General features: G+C 39.6%; 1 protein-coding gene across 4 annotated transcripts; it reads right to left on the reverse strand.

The window, feature by feature from the left end:
• Positions 1-329: 329 nt before the first annotated feature.
• LOC116320917 (uncharacterized protein C1orf232) lies at positions 330-11835 on the reverse strand. 4 transcript variants are annotated; one of them, XM_039619964.1, is made up of 6 exons: positions 11729-11835; positions 5285-5330; positions 4651-4751; positions 2509-2586; positions 2171-2277; positions 330-1693 (listed from the first exon to the last, which is right to left on the reverse strand). In XM_039619964.1, exons 3-6 carry the CDS (start codon positions 4678-4680, stop codon positions 1339-1341), a joined length of 570 nt encoding a protein of 189 aa, XP_039475898.1. In that variant the 5' UTR covers positions 4681-4751; positions 5285-5330; positions 11729-11835; the 3' UTR covers positions 330-1338. The 4 variants fall into 4 exon arrangements, with proteins under 4 accessions (XP_039475898.1, XP_039475899.1, XP_031596512.1 ...); XM_039619965.1 differs by lacking the exons at positions 4651-4751; positions 5285-5330 and having other exon boundaries at positions 11729-11793; XM_031740652.2 differs by lacking the exons at positions 4651-4751; positions 5285-5330; positions 11729-11835 and adding an exon at positions 4199-4530.
• Positions 11836-17806: the final 5971 nt, after the last annotated feature.

Below are 17806 nucleotides of genomic sequence, written 5' to 3' on the forward strand. Positions count from 1 at the left end.
AGGACAGTTGAATATATGCCATACAAAATTTAAGAGGTGAAGAGAACCCCCTGCTGGCCAGAGGCAGAATTTCGGGCTCTAGATTTTTTTAAAAGGTTCGAGTCAAAGTTTCTAAAAAGAATCTTCACAGAGATCAGCAAATGAAGCTGATACACATCAGAATTTTTTTCCTATGTGGCTCAAAAGTTACAATTTTTCAGTCACATGTTCATACCTTACAAGACTTTCAGTGCAGTAGTCTTTATTATTATATACCGAAAACAGCAGAATAAAACATGGAATAAGGCATAAACCACAAAAAAACAGAAATAATACAATAATAAGCCAAATTTGTTTTAAATCACAACATTTTGAAAGTCAAAAAACTCACACATTTCAGTCTCAGTCACAATCACAAAATCCAAGTCATCAATTTTCCCGGCTTTATCTCACCAGGCGTGCATACGTGTCAGATAAATGTGCTCCACATTTTGCATTCCTGACGTTTAAGGGAAACTCGGAAGATTATGTAGTATCTACATCACACTGCCAAATTACCTTTCTATAATCCGCTGGCCTCTGAACAGGTTAAGTGAGATAATCCCCGTCTAATCCAGCTATCACTGCCTTTAATCTCTTAATCCGGTTTTTGTTAAACTACAGATTAGATCAAGTTTGCTGACAGGTGTGGAGGCACATGTTCGTGGTGAAAGAAGCTCTTTAGGGAAGTAAGTGTAGCCATACAACTGCAAAAGCAAAACACTGCCGTGTGCTGCCTAAACCAGTGTGGTCGTCACCAAAATTCTGCTTTACTGCATTCTCTGTGCTGCGGGGTTAGATGGTAAAGAGACAACTCAGGTCTAGGTGCCCACCTCATCTCCCAGAAATAATTCAGAATTTCATAAATTAGCATAGTGACTTTTAATACAAGCAACTTTAAACGTTTTTTTCATAAGAAGTAGTGGTTGGAGTTCAATCACTGGTCCAGGACCTGGACATTACCTCTGGCTCTGTGCAGGCAGAGAAATGGAAGCTCTCTTTGTTAAGCGTCGCCTATGACCTATACTTCCTCTTTCATAAATAGACTGACCTTTAAGTAATGGGGAACCAAAGATTACAAAAACATAAATAAACAAGAACACTGATTTTCTTTTCATGTCTCAACCAGCAGTCAGGCCATTGGTACTAATGTGGCTGTGAACACATGTTTTCTGGAGCGTATAATAGCTGACAATACAGAGGGACTTCAAGAGGCGCCAGTTTAGTTACAGGATATCCTTTGCAAAATTTACCCTCCTCCTACATCTACCACCCTCCTCATGTTGTTTATTTTCTTTTACTTTCTCCTCCACCATGTTTCTAATTGGTCTTGGTCTTCAGCTCTGCCAGCTTGCTGGTAACAAAGTTCCATTTGAAAGACGCATCCTCGTTGCCTCCTCCCAGCGAGACGTACTTGGAGAAGCTATTGTTGCTCCTTCCTCCCCCTTCACTCTGCTCTCCCTCAGTGACCTGCCCATCCTGCTGGCTTTCCGCCCCTCCAGCCTCTCTCACCCCTTCCTCACCTTCCCCTGTTGCTGCCTCGTTCTCAGCAGCAGCGGCGGCGGCCGCAGCAGCTTCGGCCTGCTTCTTGGCTGCCCAGTTGGACGCAAAGCTATCCCAGAATCCCGTGCGCCTGGTGGGTCGCGGAGGCTCCTCGGGCTTTGCTGCAAGCGGACTGAGAATTTAGACAAAGCAGTAGGTGCTTTAAATTTTGAAACAACTGATGAAGATTTTAGATTTTAAGTAACTTAAGTTTTAAAATTACATGTAAACACAGAGACTTTATAAGAAGAGCTTCAATAGTGATTAATCTAACAATCATTCCTTTATGAATATGACAAAACAGCCAGATTTTGGCCAGTAAGTATCCTAGATTTTCATAAAATAAGAATTTATGTCTTCCAGTAATTATCTTCACTTTTATTTGTTTTTTATTAAACCTCCTTTTTTCCCTTTCAGTTCAGTCTGTACACCAATTTCTGCCAAAACATTTCTTTGGGTCAATGCAACGAAAGTAAAACTTCAACCTTATGAGTTACAAAATCTGATAAAGGTGTGATCTCAGTTGGAAAGTGTAAAGCTCTATTTCACCAGCACAGGTAACATCAATATTCATGGATGCATGTGAGAAGATAGATGATAAAAAACGCACTGGTCAGCGACAGGGGGGCTCTCAGTCTCCTCTAGGAGCTGGTGTTCATCATCTTTGTTGAAGAGCGCTGATAGCCGATTCCAGCTTTTAGCTCCTGCCCCCTGCATCTGGACAAAGTCAAAGGTCAAAGTAGGGATTTAGTGCTGTCAAATATGACTTGACTAATGCTCCTCTGTCATATCTTTAGACATATGCTTAGCATGAACCTTTGCATGGATATTCTCACTTTACTCACTGCATCTGTGACCATTTTATTAAGTATTTGTGAAGTCTGTGTGATTAGTAAACGGACAGAAAATACCCTACAAGATTTACAAGCGCCGCCAGGGTTCACATACTTTCCTGGCCAGCTGGGAGACAGCGTTGGGCCCCTCATCCTCCTGTACTGGACTCATATCGTTCTCCACCTCTGTGACCTGCAACACCAGTAAACAGAACAATATTTTATTAACCTGTCCACACACAGCAGTTTCCCAGTCTGGTCACAACAAACTGTCTGAGTTTAATGCACAACACAGAATCTGTGCACAGCAGTCGCCATCTGGTGCGTATTGTGGGTACTGCAAGCTGAAGCAGACCTAGCTTAAGTCACACATGACACTATTATATGGACTGCTGGAGACTAAAAATAAATTGCCACCATAGAAAAAACGTTTAATATTTCTTTATTAAAACTAACTTTAACATTTTCCACATTGTGTTTTAATTGCTTGTTTTATCTCTTGACCAACTTACTAATTACTTAGCAGTAGTATTTCCACATCAGTGGATGTTTTGACATAAGAGTGATAGTCAAACGCTTTAGTGGTCTCTAATTTCACTAGAACGTGTGAAGCAATGGCGACTCAAATAGCAGTGATGACATCTCTGCATATCTATCTAGATGGAAACTATCTCTCCGGATTCCCTGTCGTCCTTGCAAATGCCCGGGCAGCTCAAGAGGCCACAATCTGAAGCAGTCAGCTGGCAGATCTGAATACGCCAGTGAGGAACCTGGCTATCTGTCTCGCCCGCCTGTCAGCCCGTCACTCACTGGAATGCCAACTAATCCGTTTGTTCAGCTCCTGTGCAGGATCGAATTTCTCAGCTCTCTGGAGATCTGGGTCAACGCAACACTGTTTCACGAGAACCAAGTCCTGCATTGAGTGCAGGTGTTGCAGTGAATATGAGCGGTGGGAAAAGTCCAATCCAACAAAAACCACTAAAAAGAAAGTAAAATTACAGTTACTGATGCAAGGTACAATCCTTATTTTACTGCTGCATGTGTTCAAAGTGAAGCTTGTTTTAACCGTTTCATTTACAGCACGGATGTCTGACCCTTGGAAAAGGTCACAGCGTAACTCCAAGACGTGCTGAGAGCTTTAAAAAGGTAGAAAAGGAAAAAAGAAAGTTCTGCACAAGAGTGTAAGAGTGTCTATTAGTCCTTTCTCTGTCTTCTTTCTTTTTGCGATAAAATGTTTTTATGTTTACTTAAGTCACCACAGGCATCTGAAATATGACTACAGACCAAGACTTGATAATGTTTTTATGTAAGAAGAAACCAACCAAAAAGGGCATTCTGTGACTGCTGAAAACATCCCATATTGCTTGCAGTGTTTCCTGTATTTCGGTTAAAAGACGTTTTATTATTGCTGTAAATGCTTTTTTGTATCTGGATTTCATTTACAGTCCACATTTGTCTAACAGAAACTAATAAAAAAGTAGATTTGATGCATGTAGATTTGTATGCACGTGTCAGTAAACACAGTATCATCAGAGTCGACTTTGCCAGCGTGCATTAAGGCCAGCATTGCTGTTCCCAGGCCGAACATCTGTCTTAAAGTTCCCATTGCATGGAAAACAAATCAGCCCTGCAAGCTCATCTAACGCTGTGATGAATAAGAAATGATCAGCAAAACAAAACCAGCTGACTTTCTGACTTCCGTGCCAACAATTATGTCAGCTTTCTTGTACTTTAAAGTGTTTCTGACAAACAAATTAATGAGTAACATGAGCAAATGTGGAGAAACATGTATATATATTCTGTACCTCCTCGGCAGTGTCCTCCTCATATTCGGGATTAATAGTCTTCAGCACTTTGCTTTTATAAACCTTCCACATTGGATTCATACTTGCAGAAATAGATGCTCAACACTTGAGAGCAAGACCTGTGAAGATGCCTCTGCGCTCCACCCTCCACCGAGTCTCCACGTCCAGCTTCAGCTCAGTTGGGCAGACTTTGGCCTGTTTCCATGCGTAACGTTCTCAGCAGATTATAAATGCAGGGAACTTGTTCAGAGCTGAGGCCCAAACTTTGTCATGCTGCTTCTCCTGGTCAGATTATGTCTGTCTCATTAAGCCAGCGGGGCTGACAGCTGCTTTCATCCCCACAGTGTGTCTGAACAGGTAAAAGCTAGGAAGTTGCGCTGCTTGTGCATCCGCCTACGCAGGTACACACACACACACACTAATTGTCAGCGTCACGGTACTGCCTTGGTTACCTGGAAACAGGTGTGGATTTCCTCATTCATATTTCAGAGGGTTTCTTTTGCAGAGCCAGAGGTCCATTGTCATCCTGTGCTGGTAGGATGGCTCCTATAACCTTGCCACACAAACACACCAATACAAACCAGTTTCTAAGAAAGTTGGAACTACTGTCTAAAAGGTAAATAAAATAATATAAATTCCCCAAGTATATAATTAAATTAGTCCAAAGACTGCTTAATAAATGTTCAAAAGTGAAAAAGAAATTTACAATTTCACAGCTTACATTTCATCTTTATTATCTTTGCTGTTTACTGTAGGCATTAATATAATTGCGCATGTTTGCCTGAACACGGGGTGTGCAGGTGGTCAGTGCTATACAAATGTAAAGGGTAGTGCATTTCCACCTTGATCTATTTTGTGTACATGAGCACAAAGCTTTGAGAAATTCATGTTCTGACAACATCCTCCCCTTCCTTCCAAGTCCCGTCTTATTCAAGCTGGAGGGTGATTGTGTAAAAACGTGCAACAGTCGCTTGTAATCTGAACTGTATTTGAATTAATGCTACACACGTGCTCATGTCTGCTTTATTTATGGCAACTCATCTTTATACTATCCGTATTAACAAGTAACTCCTCTTTCACTGTCACCTGGCCACTTCCTCGCTGTCCTCCTCTCTGCCGCTGCTATTGGCTGCTGTAACAGATGAGACGAACACCAATCAAATTCAGGCACCATGCAAGTTTTTTGTGTGTTTTTTGTGACTGGTTGCCTGGCAACCCAAGCGGGCTGGCTAGTTTCATGTAGATAAAGAGAGAAGTATAAAGCTCTGATGACAGATTGGATTTCACCAGCCACAACACAAACAGCCGACTACAGAAATACGCCATGTTTTGCTCACCTGGCTCAAACATTAAGGGTAGATTGACAGAATTTTAACCGTGGTGATAAACTCAAACATCAGTAGCATAACTGATCGCTGTAAATGATCGCTGCAGGGAAGGATTGATCATGATCTTGATTATCAGCAGAGAAATTTGACCTAATTTTGACCTTGATTACCATACAGACTTCTACAGTAATGAAGCTGTAAGGTCGGGTACATCCATATGATCAGCGTGAATTATGAATGCAAGTCTATGGACGACACATCTACACATAAAGACTTTGGTTATTTGAACAGCAGCCAGTTTGGGCAACCTGAGGAGCTCAGGTTTCAGACGGGAAAGGTCACACCCAGCGATTTATCAGTTACCACAGCACACACAGGCAGTAGATTATTATGTATGACTGACATGTTATGACCTACATATCTTTTGAAGTATTACAAAGGAAGCTGGAGAGTAATGTAACCAGTATGTGTCGGGATATTAAAATAGATCAAATTAATCTAGGTGTCGTTGATAAACTGGTGAAATGAGGCTGATTCAACATAGTCTCACTCTATCTGGATTTAAAGTGCATATCACTCCTCAAACTACAGTTTTGAGATGTTTACATCAGACATATTTTTCTGAAATAAACTTGTCAGAGGAGAAATACTTCCACAAATCCATCTACCTGAGTACTGTACTTCAATAAAAGCTTGAAATATTAGAACGTTTTTGTGATACTTTACATTCTTAGCCCCTTACATTTCAGTTTGTTAAGTTTGTAAAAGAAAATAGACACTTGTACCTGCAGATCATTGCACTGATAATTGCCCTAAGCTTTTAGACCACAGGTGCTTGGCTCAGTTATCATTTTTATCTCTTTATAACCTTATAAAAAGATAAATCTTTATAAATAAATTAAAACTTATCAGAACTGAGTTCAGCTTACTGGTGTGTGGCCTTCCACAACAGTCCCAGTTTTCCATGTGGTCTCATAGGAAAATTAATTGCCTAACCTTGTTTTAGACTATTTAAAAACACAGCACTAACTGGGGCTTTCCAGCCCTGTGAAGGACTGGTGACTTGCACAGATTATACTCTGCATGTGACCCTGAGTCAGCTCCAGCCCCCATCTTCAACTGGATAAGTGGTTTATAAAATAGATGCATGGAGGCCTTTCCACTGAGTAGCAAGAATTTTAAAGTTAGAGAGGCAAGGTCGAGATGTGTAGAGCAGGGATAGTGGATGTAATGGGAAAAAGGATGTTGAATATGGAACTGTCAGATAAGAGGAAAAGAGAAAGATCACAGAGGAGGCTTACGGGGAAAGGATAGGATGAGATGGAGGCAGGTGATCTGCAGTGAGAGCAGCCGAAAGAAGAAAAATAGAACTACAAGTTCATTTTGATTATATATTTTAATAAGTTTATTACCTCCTCTATCAGTTCTCCACATTAAACACAGATAACCTCAGATCACCACTAGGTGGCTCAAGAATCCTTAACAATGCTGACATCAGTTTCAGAGAATCCTGAAGTCGCACTCATTTCCTTTTTTTCAAATGCTAAATGATTAAGGCCATGATTTTATCCCACACAAGCACACAAAAAACTGAATAAATAAGAATACAATGCAATATAAAGAGGATGTCTACTAGTAGCGAGTGTGATTGCATCAAATAGATTTTTGTTATTGAAAGAGGGAACAATAGGATTTGGTTGCTTTACTAATCACCCTATTTGCATTGCAAATAAACTGAGTACAGACAAAGGCTGAAGTCAGGGTTCTGGTGGTTGATTTCACCTTCTCGACACTGTTCGTTTAAGTTCATTCCAATTTCTGTTAGGCCCATTGTATTTGTATGGTCTACTGACAGAGGACCAACTTTTTGTATTTCACACAAATGTTTCTATCTAAATTTAGGCCACAGGTCTTTGTCTCAGAGCAGTTTATTTTGTATTTGAATTTCAGAGAGAAGTATATTTGCATTTCAGCTTGTCCTCCTTAACAGAGGGTGGCTACCCAAAGACAGGAACTGGTCTTTTCTGTCATCAAAGCATAAAACCGTTAAAAATGGACTAAAGCCTGTTTTGATACTTTGAGTGCTCACAATAGCTTAACTATGCGACTCTCATGAATAGCTAGCAAGACAAAAACAAGAAAATAAATCTACTATTCTTGATTTCATGATACCAAACAAGGTTTACCTATGTGGAGCTAGATACAGTAAATACTGCCTCCTTTTGGTTCTTGCGAACACTGTGTGGTCTGCAGGAGGTCCCTGAGTTCATCCATATGCGTGTCACATCTCTTTTGACCACTGGGGGGCGACATATGAAATAATTTCCTGCTTCAGTGGTTATTTGAGAGATTCGGAACACAAAGTACAGAACACAGTGTACTGAATGTCATCCATATACTGCCTCTGCATGCATGCTACAGTGCTAATATGCAAGCCTCTCAAAAATCAAAGATATTAACAAGTGAAGATGATTTGCAGCATCGTTAATAATCTAAATGGAACTGCACAGGAGCTGCTTCACCACATTCAGTTTTCTGTGCATAATGCTACATTTTCCTTTGCAATGCCTGAAATCACAGCCAACTGAAATTAGGAAGATTTTGATATATGTAAGCTAAACAAAAGGCCCTGGATATGCTGAAGCTCTATTGTCTGAGCAGACATCCCACCACACAGGAATGCCATTCATTTCAGTGACTAAGCTTAAAGCTGGTTTCCTCTGTCAAGCTTCTCATTGTTGTAAAGCTGATATCATAATCCCCTTTTCATTTTATCATACAGGAATTTAACTGTAGTGATGTTAAAGAAGTTTGCATCTTAATGCTGAGATGTTGTTACTTTATAACCCAACACATTTAATTAAACCCAGCATTCATACTGTAGGTATGTAGTATATTATTTATTGTGTATTTTATTAATTGTCCTTAAACAAAGTTAAATGACAAAATATTTGTGTATATTCATGCAAAAAGTCCCGGAGTAACTTCATTGTAGAGCCTGTGCAAAGAACATTTCACTGCATTTGTACTTATTGACACTGGCCTGTTACATCAATCCATAAAAATGCATCATATTTTGTTATCTCATAGGCTTACTGATTTTATATAAAAATATTTTCAAAGAAAAAGATGCATTAAATTAGTATCATAAATCTAAGTCCTCACGTTGCACTACAGCGTATTGTTGCTCTCAGTACTGGTGTAAAAAAATACCCTTAAACCATCATGTTTATTGAACATGCGCTGTTCAGGAAAAACACCCACAAGTCAGTGCAGGTGAACCGGTTGACCTGCTTTAAAAAAAAACATTCATAACTACTTTGGAGTTAATGCCCTTCGCTGCACGCATTGACTCACATCTGCGCTCTCCCTTCTTCTCACCTCCCCAGCTACAGTATCTTGTCACAAGACAAGATACTCATATTCGCTGGCATGAGTCTATTTAAGAGTTTGTTGTTCAGCCTCCTGCAGCGACTTGGAAGGGAAAAGTCAAATTCCACTTCTGTGGGCGCAGGTCTGCGAGCTATAGTGCTGATGCATGTGTAAATGCACACTGGACAAAATGTTTCTACACCAAAGGAGATCTAAGTGTAAAGACAGATTAATGCACTAGTGGTTGTTTCTTTCTAAATAAAATGTTCATTTCATTTTACAGCTGTTTAGAAATGGTGACATGTGATTGAACAGCTTCAGCTGGTGATAAGCATCAAGAACATCCTGGGAAAACAAAGATGTCTGGTTACTCTCGGGGAGCATGAACCCAAAGGCTCTTTGCTATATTTATTCTGTCCAGTGTCTGAAAAACCTGAGTCATACACTGCAGTGTTGAAGATCAAGGCAAACACAGCTGAGAATTTTAGACTAAAAGGATCTGACCTTCAGTTTTAAGCTCTAAGAGTGATTTGCTGATGTTCACTGCTGCAGCAAAATCTCTGTATGCAGGTCAGTAGGTCAGACTGCACGAGCGCTCTATGCCCTCTTGCTCATGCAGTTCAGCACATTAACTGAAAGGTCTGACATTTTGAAAAATACATCTAATGGCTTTTTTAATACGAGGTGAACAAGAAGCTGCAGCAGAAATCAGTCGTATTGAAAAAAGGTAAATTACAATGATGGCCTGGAAATGACCACACGAAAATCGACAGTTCTGGTCCACAGTTTACATCCACAGGTGTGAATGTCATGGTAATTCTGGGATTGTAATGATTTCTTTCAGCTGTTGTTTTTCCAGCATGGAATGATTCACAGCATACATCTGTGAGTTGGGTGCACACGTTTGAATTTATTCAAGATGTTCTCTAATCCACACAGGGTCAAAAGTATACATAGAGACTCAAACATATGCACACACTCTCTTAAATCCGGGATACTTGAAAAGGCCAAAGCCTATTAGCCTCTCATTATTGATCATTATTGACTACAAATGGTAGTTTCTTCAAAGGGGTTTGTTTGACAGCACTCACTGGACTTACCAAGACTTAGGAAAATAGTCAAGCCCAATGTAAGAGCTGTCAAATATCCAGCCAGAATTAAGCTTACTGATGGCTACCAAAAGCATCTGGTTGAGGTGCAACTTGCTACAAGACACTGTAGAGCAGGGGTGTCGAACTCCAGGCCTCGAGGGCCGGTGTCCTGCAGGTTTTAGATAACACCCTGGGTCAACACACCTGAATCAAATGATTAGTTCATTACCAGGCTTCTGGATAACTGCAAGACACGTTGAGGAGGTAATTTAGCCATTTGAATCAGCTGTGTTGGATCAAGGACACATCTAAAACCTGCAGGACACCGGCCCTGGAGGCCTGGAGTTCGACACCTGTGAGTTAAAGGGATTGTGATAAAGAAACAGGAGGGGAAGTGAAAATAAATGCAAGATGCTGGAGACAAATGATCATCTAAGCAAAATAGGAAGTGAATAACAACCACAGTGAAACAAGGACACCCAGGCCGTGACTGGACAGAGGGGAAGACACAAGGTAAAAATATAAACAATAACAAGAAGTAAAGGCTTGCGATACTAAGAAATTACCAAGAATCAAAAGCTAAATGTTAAAAAAATAAATAAAAAACAAAAAACTAAGAAGTAAAGAAAAGGTACCCAAAAATAAACAAGACTTCAATTTCTGGAAACTAAAAGCCCAGGTCAAAAAGCCCGGAGGATAACAGTAAATATGTTCATTCTGTGGGGGTTGACTCACTTCTGGAGCCTCAAGTAAACATTCAACTTTAATCCCATTAGCTTCATTTTTTTAGAGATGAAGTTGCTACTTGGCCAAAACATAAGACACATGTGTAAAACTGTCCTCTTTTTTTTTTTTTTTTGCAGGAAATACATTAAATACATAATTCCCCGTCAATTAATGAACTTACTAATGGATTTTTTTTAAGCTAGCTCCATTTCCACTCATTACAGCTAAGCTAACTGTCTCTGCCAGAGGTAGCCATACATAATTCAGCCACCAACTAACTTCCCTCAAAGTCTCTTTTTGTCATCTGATTAAATCTTAAATGCTTGAATATGTAAATTATTTTGGTTTTTTACAGAATATTATTTTTTACAAAAGAAAATCAAAGATTGAGGAAAAGTTACTACAAAATCAGAACAACTTATCTTCCCAAATTGGGGAAATGCATGAAAAATTAAACATTGTTTAGGTAAATTAGTGAATGTTTATAAGAAAGAAACCCTAATAATTTATAATTGTCTTATAAAACGTTCTATTGATTCAGGTAGAATTAAAATCGTGCACGCTTTGTTTATGCAAATGAAAACATGGCTAAATGTAATATATCACATGGGTTCTTAGCAAGGCGTGGTGTGTCGCATAAGCTTAAACAATAAAGTGTAGCACCAAAAAGCAAGCAAAACAATCAGTGAGAATCCTTACAAGTAATCAAACAGGCATGTTTTGATCATTTACAGCTATCTGTAAGAAGAAACACACTGACTTTGCACCGTAACATCAGGCAAAATGCTCGTGTCAGCATGCACGATTTTTTTTTGTCATTTTTAATCAGCACTGATATCGATCAGTGGAGTGCACGTTGTATAAAATTGTGCGTCCGCGTGTTTTCCTATGTTCTACATTGCGTGTTTCTTTTACAAGGACCTGCAGGCGTGTGAGTTTCAGTGCAGTTGCTTCCTGTCGTGCCAGCAGTTGTGTAACACACAATAAAAATGCCCTTTCACAGCTCCTCTTACCTTCCAAAACAGGCTCGTGTTGTCATTATGTTTCCATCATCGTCATTTTGGCATCAAGCTCCTGGTTTACATAAGAACTCTCATGGTTATTAGTAGCACGTTTTTTTTTTTAACAACTTAGCAAAAATGCATACAAAAGGACACTTCTGAAGAAACTACACCTCTAACTTTCTCATTACTTGTGCAATGCTGCAGGTAGATTTCACAGTTAGCACTACATGCAGTGTTTGCAAAGGCCATAGCATTTGAAAAAGCACACAGTTTGCAGTCTAATCATATTCCACAAATGAGGAAGTGTGGAGACGATGAAGAGGTGCAGCACAGTAGTGCAGCATTTAGCACTGTCATCTACTACAACATCCTGCTCAGATTGGGCCTTTCTGTTAGCAGCTTGAATGTGTTCCCTGTGAATTGCACAGGAAATTACGCCCACAGTCCAGAGACATGCCCTTTAGGTTCATTTGAGATTGTAAACTAGTTTTAGGGGTGGATGTGAGAGTAAGTGGATGTGTGTTGTTTTGGCCCTGTGATTGACTGGTGACCAGTCCAGTGTGTACGAGTACCAGTGGAAATGAACCCAGCTCTAATCCCAAGTAACCTGTTCTATCAAAAAGAGTAAATAACATCACAGTTCAAAAGCTGCAAACTGTTTTGGTGTGGCTCTTAATGCACATAGCCAACTTCCACATCTGCAAAGGTGTTAAACAATATATGATGCACTATGTACTACCGTCCAGATGACATCTTTTTCAAAGAAAACCTCAGTTATTTAAGCAAGGCAAAGCAGAAACCACACCTATTAAAATACCATGGCTCCACATAAAGAGTTCAGATTCGAAACTTCAGTTCATTAACTTTTTAAAAGGTTTGGTTCATTGTGAAATGACAGTTGGGAAACACCTCTGAAATATGACTCAATGTTGAAAGACAGTGGTGTTTCCTAGAAAAGTGGTTTTCTTGTAATTAAATCCACACAGGTTTCTCCTCACACCAGGATCTCAAAATCACAATCAAGACTTTTAACCTAATGTATTTCAGATCTGCTGAATCTCTATGAAACCTGCTTGATAGTTACTTCAGTAATATTTTTGTAGTCACATCTATGCTCGTATATTTATGTATGATTGTACAGTACGTGCAACAGTTTGTTATTTGCACACTCACAAAATCCCCTGAGGACATCAGTGAGAAAGTCCAACCCTTTTGTCTAACTGTATATGTGGACGCATGCCTGCTTATACTTTTTTTACTAGATATAACCTGTTCAAACCGGCTGTGAAGCGGTTACATCCAGATTTTGAATGCATCGATGAAGGTAGTTTCCCCGCTTGCTGTTTCGCTTAACAAGAATTTGAAGTTATTGGCCAAGAAGAAAAACATTCACAGTTGTACATAAAGAGTCAAAAGATTATTTCAAAGATTTAAAGCAGATGTGCACCTCTGATGGAAATATAGATGCACACAATCATGAAATTGGTTGTTGCCGCACTAAAAAGTAATATAGGAAAAGGTCTGGCTTCTTTTACATATAGTAAAATAACCAAAACCAATAACACATACGTGTGTGTGAGCAGATGTGATCATATATAAATATGCTTGTTGCGAGGGGTTATATGGCAGCGTGTTTGCAAGCATGAATAAATGACCAGTGTACATGACAGAGCTGTGAATCATGTTATGCAATCAAGCCAAATGACCTCATATGATGGAGCTCAAACAACTTCTTTCTCTCACCCTTGCCAATCCTGGAGCTTTGACCTTAATATATCAATTATCTGACAGCTCTTTTGGGTGTCGAGGCGCCACTCGGATCCAGAAAAAGGTTCACAAACGAGCACTGGCAGTAAATTTTCTGGTGCTGGGTGTCCTCACGGTTTCAAGTAGATGTAACCTCGCAGCTTACAATCAACATTCATGCGGAGCACCACATGCCTCTGCAGCGCCTCTTGCAACACCCGTCTCTCAAATATCCATGCACACCTGTCTTTAAATGTTGCCTCCAAAATTAACTTGCGATAGCCTGTTAATAGTATCAGTGAAGAGGTAGAGGGGGCTGCTCCCATTGGAAGATTAGATGGAAAGATCAGGGGATCAGAGGAATGAGATGAGGGGATTAGGACATAACAGCTATCATTCAACACTGAATTCTCTTTATAGCAGTGTTGGGTGTGGAGCTCTGGAACAGCTACTGGTGTATCTGGAACTAAATCAGGTGCTGTGTGATATAGCAGTGACAGAAAAGGAAATGGGGAAGGGGCTGGGGAGATAACAGAGGAGCGTGTCTTTCGTTTGGACATGATCGACTTGTGTGGCAGGGAAAACAAGACATTTAATGTAAGCCAAGTTACAAAGCTGTTCTTGACTACAGCTTTGTTATGTACAGTAAATACACACTCCAGCATGCAAGCGCATAGATTAAAGTCCATAAAGATGCATGTATAAGCAGCTGACACAGTGAAAATAGATTGGACATTGTTATTAATTCACAGAAGTCAATGTAGGACATAAATTGTACCCTGATTCAGCAGGTAGAAACCCAACAACGTATAGTGGGGGAAATAATTATTTGAGCAGTCTCTGTTTTAATGGTAGTTTTAATTAATGGAGCGAGGCCGAATATCAACCAAAAATCCAGAAAAAACACATAACATAACAGTTATACACTTATTTGCACGTCATTGAGGGAAATAAGTATTTGATCCCCTACAACCCAGCCAGAATTACAATCAATCAGTTACAGATACCCCTGATCTCAACTCACTAAGTGTATAAAGTACACCCCCATTCCAGCCACCACCATGGGCAAAACCAAAGAGTTGTCAAAGGACGTCAAGGACAAGACAGCAGAATTTCACAAGGCTTCAGTGGGCTACTAGACCAAGGTTGGTGAGAAGTTGACAATTGTTGGTGTAATGAAATGGAAGAAATATAAAATGACTATCAATTGCCTTGGCCTGGAGCTCCATACAAAGTCTGCTGGTGGGTCAGCCCAAAACTACACAGGAGAGCTTCTTAATAATCTAAAGGCAGCTGGAACCACAGTCACTGAAAACACAATCGGTAACACCGTAATGGACTGAAATCTTGCTGTGCCCGCAAGGTCCCCCTGATAGGTAGGCACAAGGCACAAGTATCTCTATGATTCAGAGAAGTTTCGGGAGAAATTGCTGTGGTTAGATTACATCAAAATTGAACTCTTTGGCATCAACTCGATCCACTGTTTTTTGAGAAAAAGAGAAGCCGGGTATGACCCAAAAATGCCATCGCTACTGTCAAGCATGGAGATCGAAACGTTAGGCTTTGGGACTCTTTTTCTGCTAAGCATACAGGATGACCACTGCCTTGAGGCAGCTGGCAATGGATGGTGCCAACTGCCATAACATTTTGGACGAGACTCTCCTTTATTAGTCAGAACAGTGAGGATCAGTCCTCCAGTGAGACAATGACCAAAAACAAGTGGCAGATCTAGAAAATTTTATATGGGGTTGAAATGGAGAGGCAAGAGGTCTAGGCAGGGTGGCAGTTGTGGCTAAAGAAGGAACCACATTAAGGTCATGGAGTGTCCAGACCTCAATCCTATAGAAAATCTTTAAGTTACGAAGCAGCAAACAAGAAACTTGGTAAAGATGAGTGGACCAAAATCCCTTCTAAGCTGAGTGGAAACCTGGAGACCAACTACAACAAGCATCTTACCGCTGTGCTTGCCAACAAGGGTTTCTCCACCAAGTATTAACTCAGCTTTTTGCATGGGGAACAAATCTTTTCTCACTCATTGACATGTAGATCAATTTTTTAAAAAAAATTGTGTGAAAATTTGTAACTTCCAGACATCTGGTTAATATTCTGTCCCTTTGATTAAAATGGAAATACTATAAAATTAGAGACTTTTCATTTCTTGGTAAGCGAGCAAACTTAAGTGAGCAAAATTCAGCAGGGGATCAAATAATTATATCTCCCACTGTATGGCACTGGGAAAGTCTGAACTGGAAAACATGTCTAACTTTAAGCTAAAGCATCTTGTCCTCTAATATAAATAAGATCACAGTATGTCTTTGTGTAAAGTATGTTAGTGGACCAAAAATCCTCAGCCTATCATGAAAGTCTGGACACAGACTGAGAATAAATAATAATAAATGCCCAAATATGACCGAGCAAAGACATCTAACCCAAACTCACTGCATAAATAACCGGCAGTGCCACACTTCCAGTTCTTGCTGTGTTTGTTTATAACTAATCTAAATGTCTAAAGCCACACAGTCTGGTAATTACATGTGTAAATATATACCAAGATAATCATCACATTACCATTAACTAGCTTTTCTGCCAAAAAGCTCTACTTCATATATACATTTGTGTATTCTTCAAATCAGTTGCAGATAAATTCCAGCTTTAAATCAACTGTTTATTTTCAAGAGAAGTTAGAAATGGTAAAACAAGAGAGGCATAGTCATGTGTCATGTCATAACTTTGAAAAGAAGGTAACAAGGCCCAAAGGCATGCCCTCAGGATCGTATATATCAATGCCTAACATGTAGCTGGGAAACATGAGCTTACCTCTGAGACTGTAAAACATTCGGCTCACCTTAGCTATAACTCAAAAACAGAGAAAAATAAATAAATATAAGAAAAATAAGATAAAGCAGGCGAAGTAAAATAATAATCTACAAGAAAATCGACTTACAGAAACATTTGTACTTATAAATCGATCAAAAACCAACACATAAAGCTCACAAATAGGCAATTTTCATAACAGAAAATCTATAAAAGTGCCTTTTATCTCCACAGTAATAATCTATGAAACCTCACATGACAGGAAAAACTCTCAGAGGGAGACAATAATGAGAGTACGCAGCATTTAAAAGAGAGCGAGTGAGAGTCTATAATTCCCAAACCGCTGCCTATTTCCAGCTCTGGCTCCCACAGCCTCTGGTATTCTCACAAACATTCCCCAGCAATACAGTCAGGAAATCAGCAGCTCAGTGGCTCTGCTGCCCTCATACACAAACTGTGCTCATCAAACCATGTTGGGGTTAAAACAACAAACTCTGGCTGTGGATTTGATTTCAAGACTCAGATTTGTACCATTTTACCACACATCTATAATAACTTCATGATGAAGCTGTTTACGGCCCTGCAGCAAAATTATACAGAGACCTTATCTTATCTTTCTGTGACAGTGCAGGCACGAACTTGTGTGACAGTGTGAAAAAGTTGTGGTGTAACAAGTTTCTGGTTCCACATTCAGTGATTTCCTTCTGAGGTTCGCAGCAGGCTCTGCATGGCACACTCCGTGGCACGTCACATCCCCCATGTGCTCTGTTGTGAAACATCTGAAAAGTTGCGGATTTTGAAACTAAACTCAATCATATTCTTATATCAGGAAAGGATTGCGAATGGTGAGATTTAGCCTGTGTAAAAAAAAAAAAAAGAGTTTTTTTCTAGATTAAAAAATTAAACATTGTTTTAATAAAATTAGAATCAAACCTATGCAACTTTTGTCATCAATAAAAATCATACCTCTGTGTTCACAGCTTAATCCGCTATGATTTCAAAAAGAACTGTGATTCCATATGAGTGTCCCCAAGAAACAAGACATGAACAACACTTCCTGTGTACATGCGTAAATGCGCCACTATCGAGGCCTTAAGACGTGAAACGTCTTGCAAAAAAAGACACAAAATTCTGAATTTTTCTGATGCAAACTTGGGTTCATCAAATCTCAGGAGCACACAGCAGCTGGCAAGAATTTTTAAGGAAGCTGTATCACGGCTACTTTCATACGTATGTCAAGATGTCAAAAGAGCCGATTTTATTATTTATACATGATTTTTTTATTCAGTACTGGTGCTGATTGGTCCAATCTGATTATTCACTTGCGAAGAAAAAGAAAAATCTAGTTGATCAAAAAATAAATTCTTCCTGTGAATTTACCCGTGAGTGATAACAGCTGCACTAAAATAAGGCGAGTCCAAAGCATATTTTCAACACACTAATGCTCATTAGCACGTTTGTTCATCCCATGTCCAGGCCTTTACGAACGGTCAAATCCATACGACTATTTCGTGCATCACAAATATT

Source organism: Oreochromis aureus, linkage group 11 (assembly GCF_013358895.1).
Source record: "Oreochromis aureus strain Israel breed Guangdong linkage group 11, ZZ_aureus, whole genome shotgun sequence".
Taxonomy (NCBI): Eukaryota; Metazoa; Chordata; class Actinopteri; order Cichliformes; family Cichlidae; genus Oreochromis; species Oreochromis aureus.

Bases quoted from the DNA above. Each gene is read 5' to 3' on its own strand.
- LOC116320917 (XM_031740652.2), bottom strand. From the start codon at position 4,279: ATGAATCCAATGTGGAAGGTTTATAAAAGCAAAGTGCTGAAGACTATT. The intron at 2,278-2,508 runs GTATGTGAACCC...GACTTTGTCCAG, and splicing joins TCTCCCAGCTGGCCAGGAAA to ATGCAGGGGGCAGGAGCTAA. The intron at 1,694-2,170 runs GTGCGTTTTTTA...CTAAATTCTCAG, and splicing joins AGCCCCCCTGTCGCTGACCA to TCCGCTTGCAGCAAAGCCCG.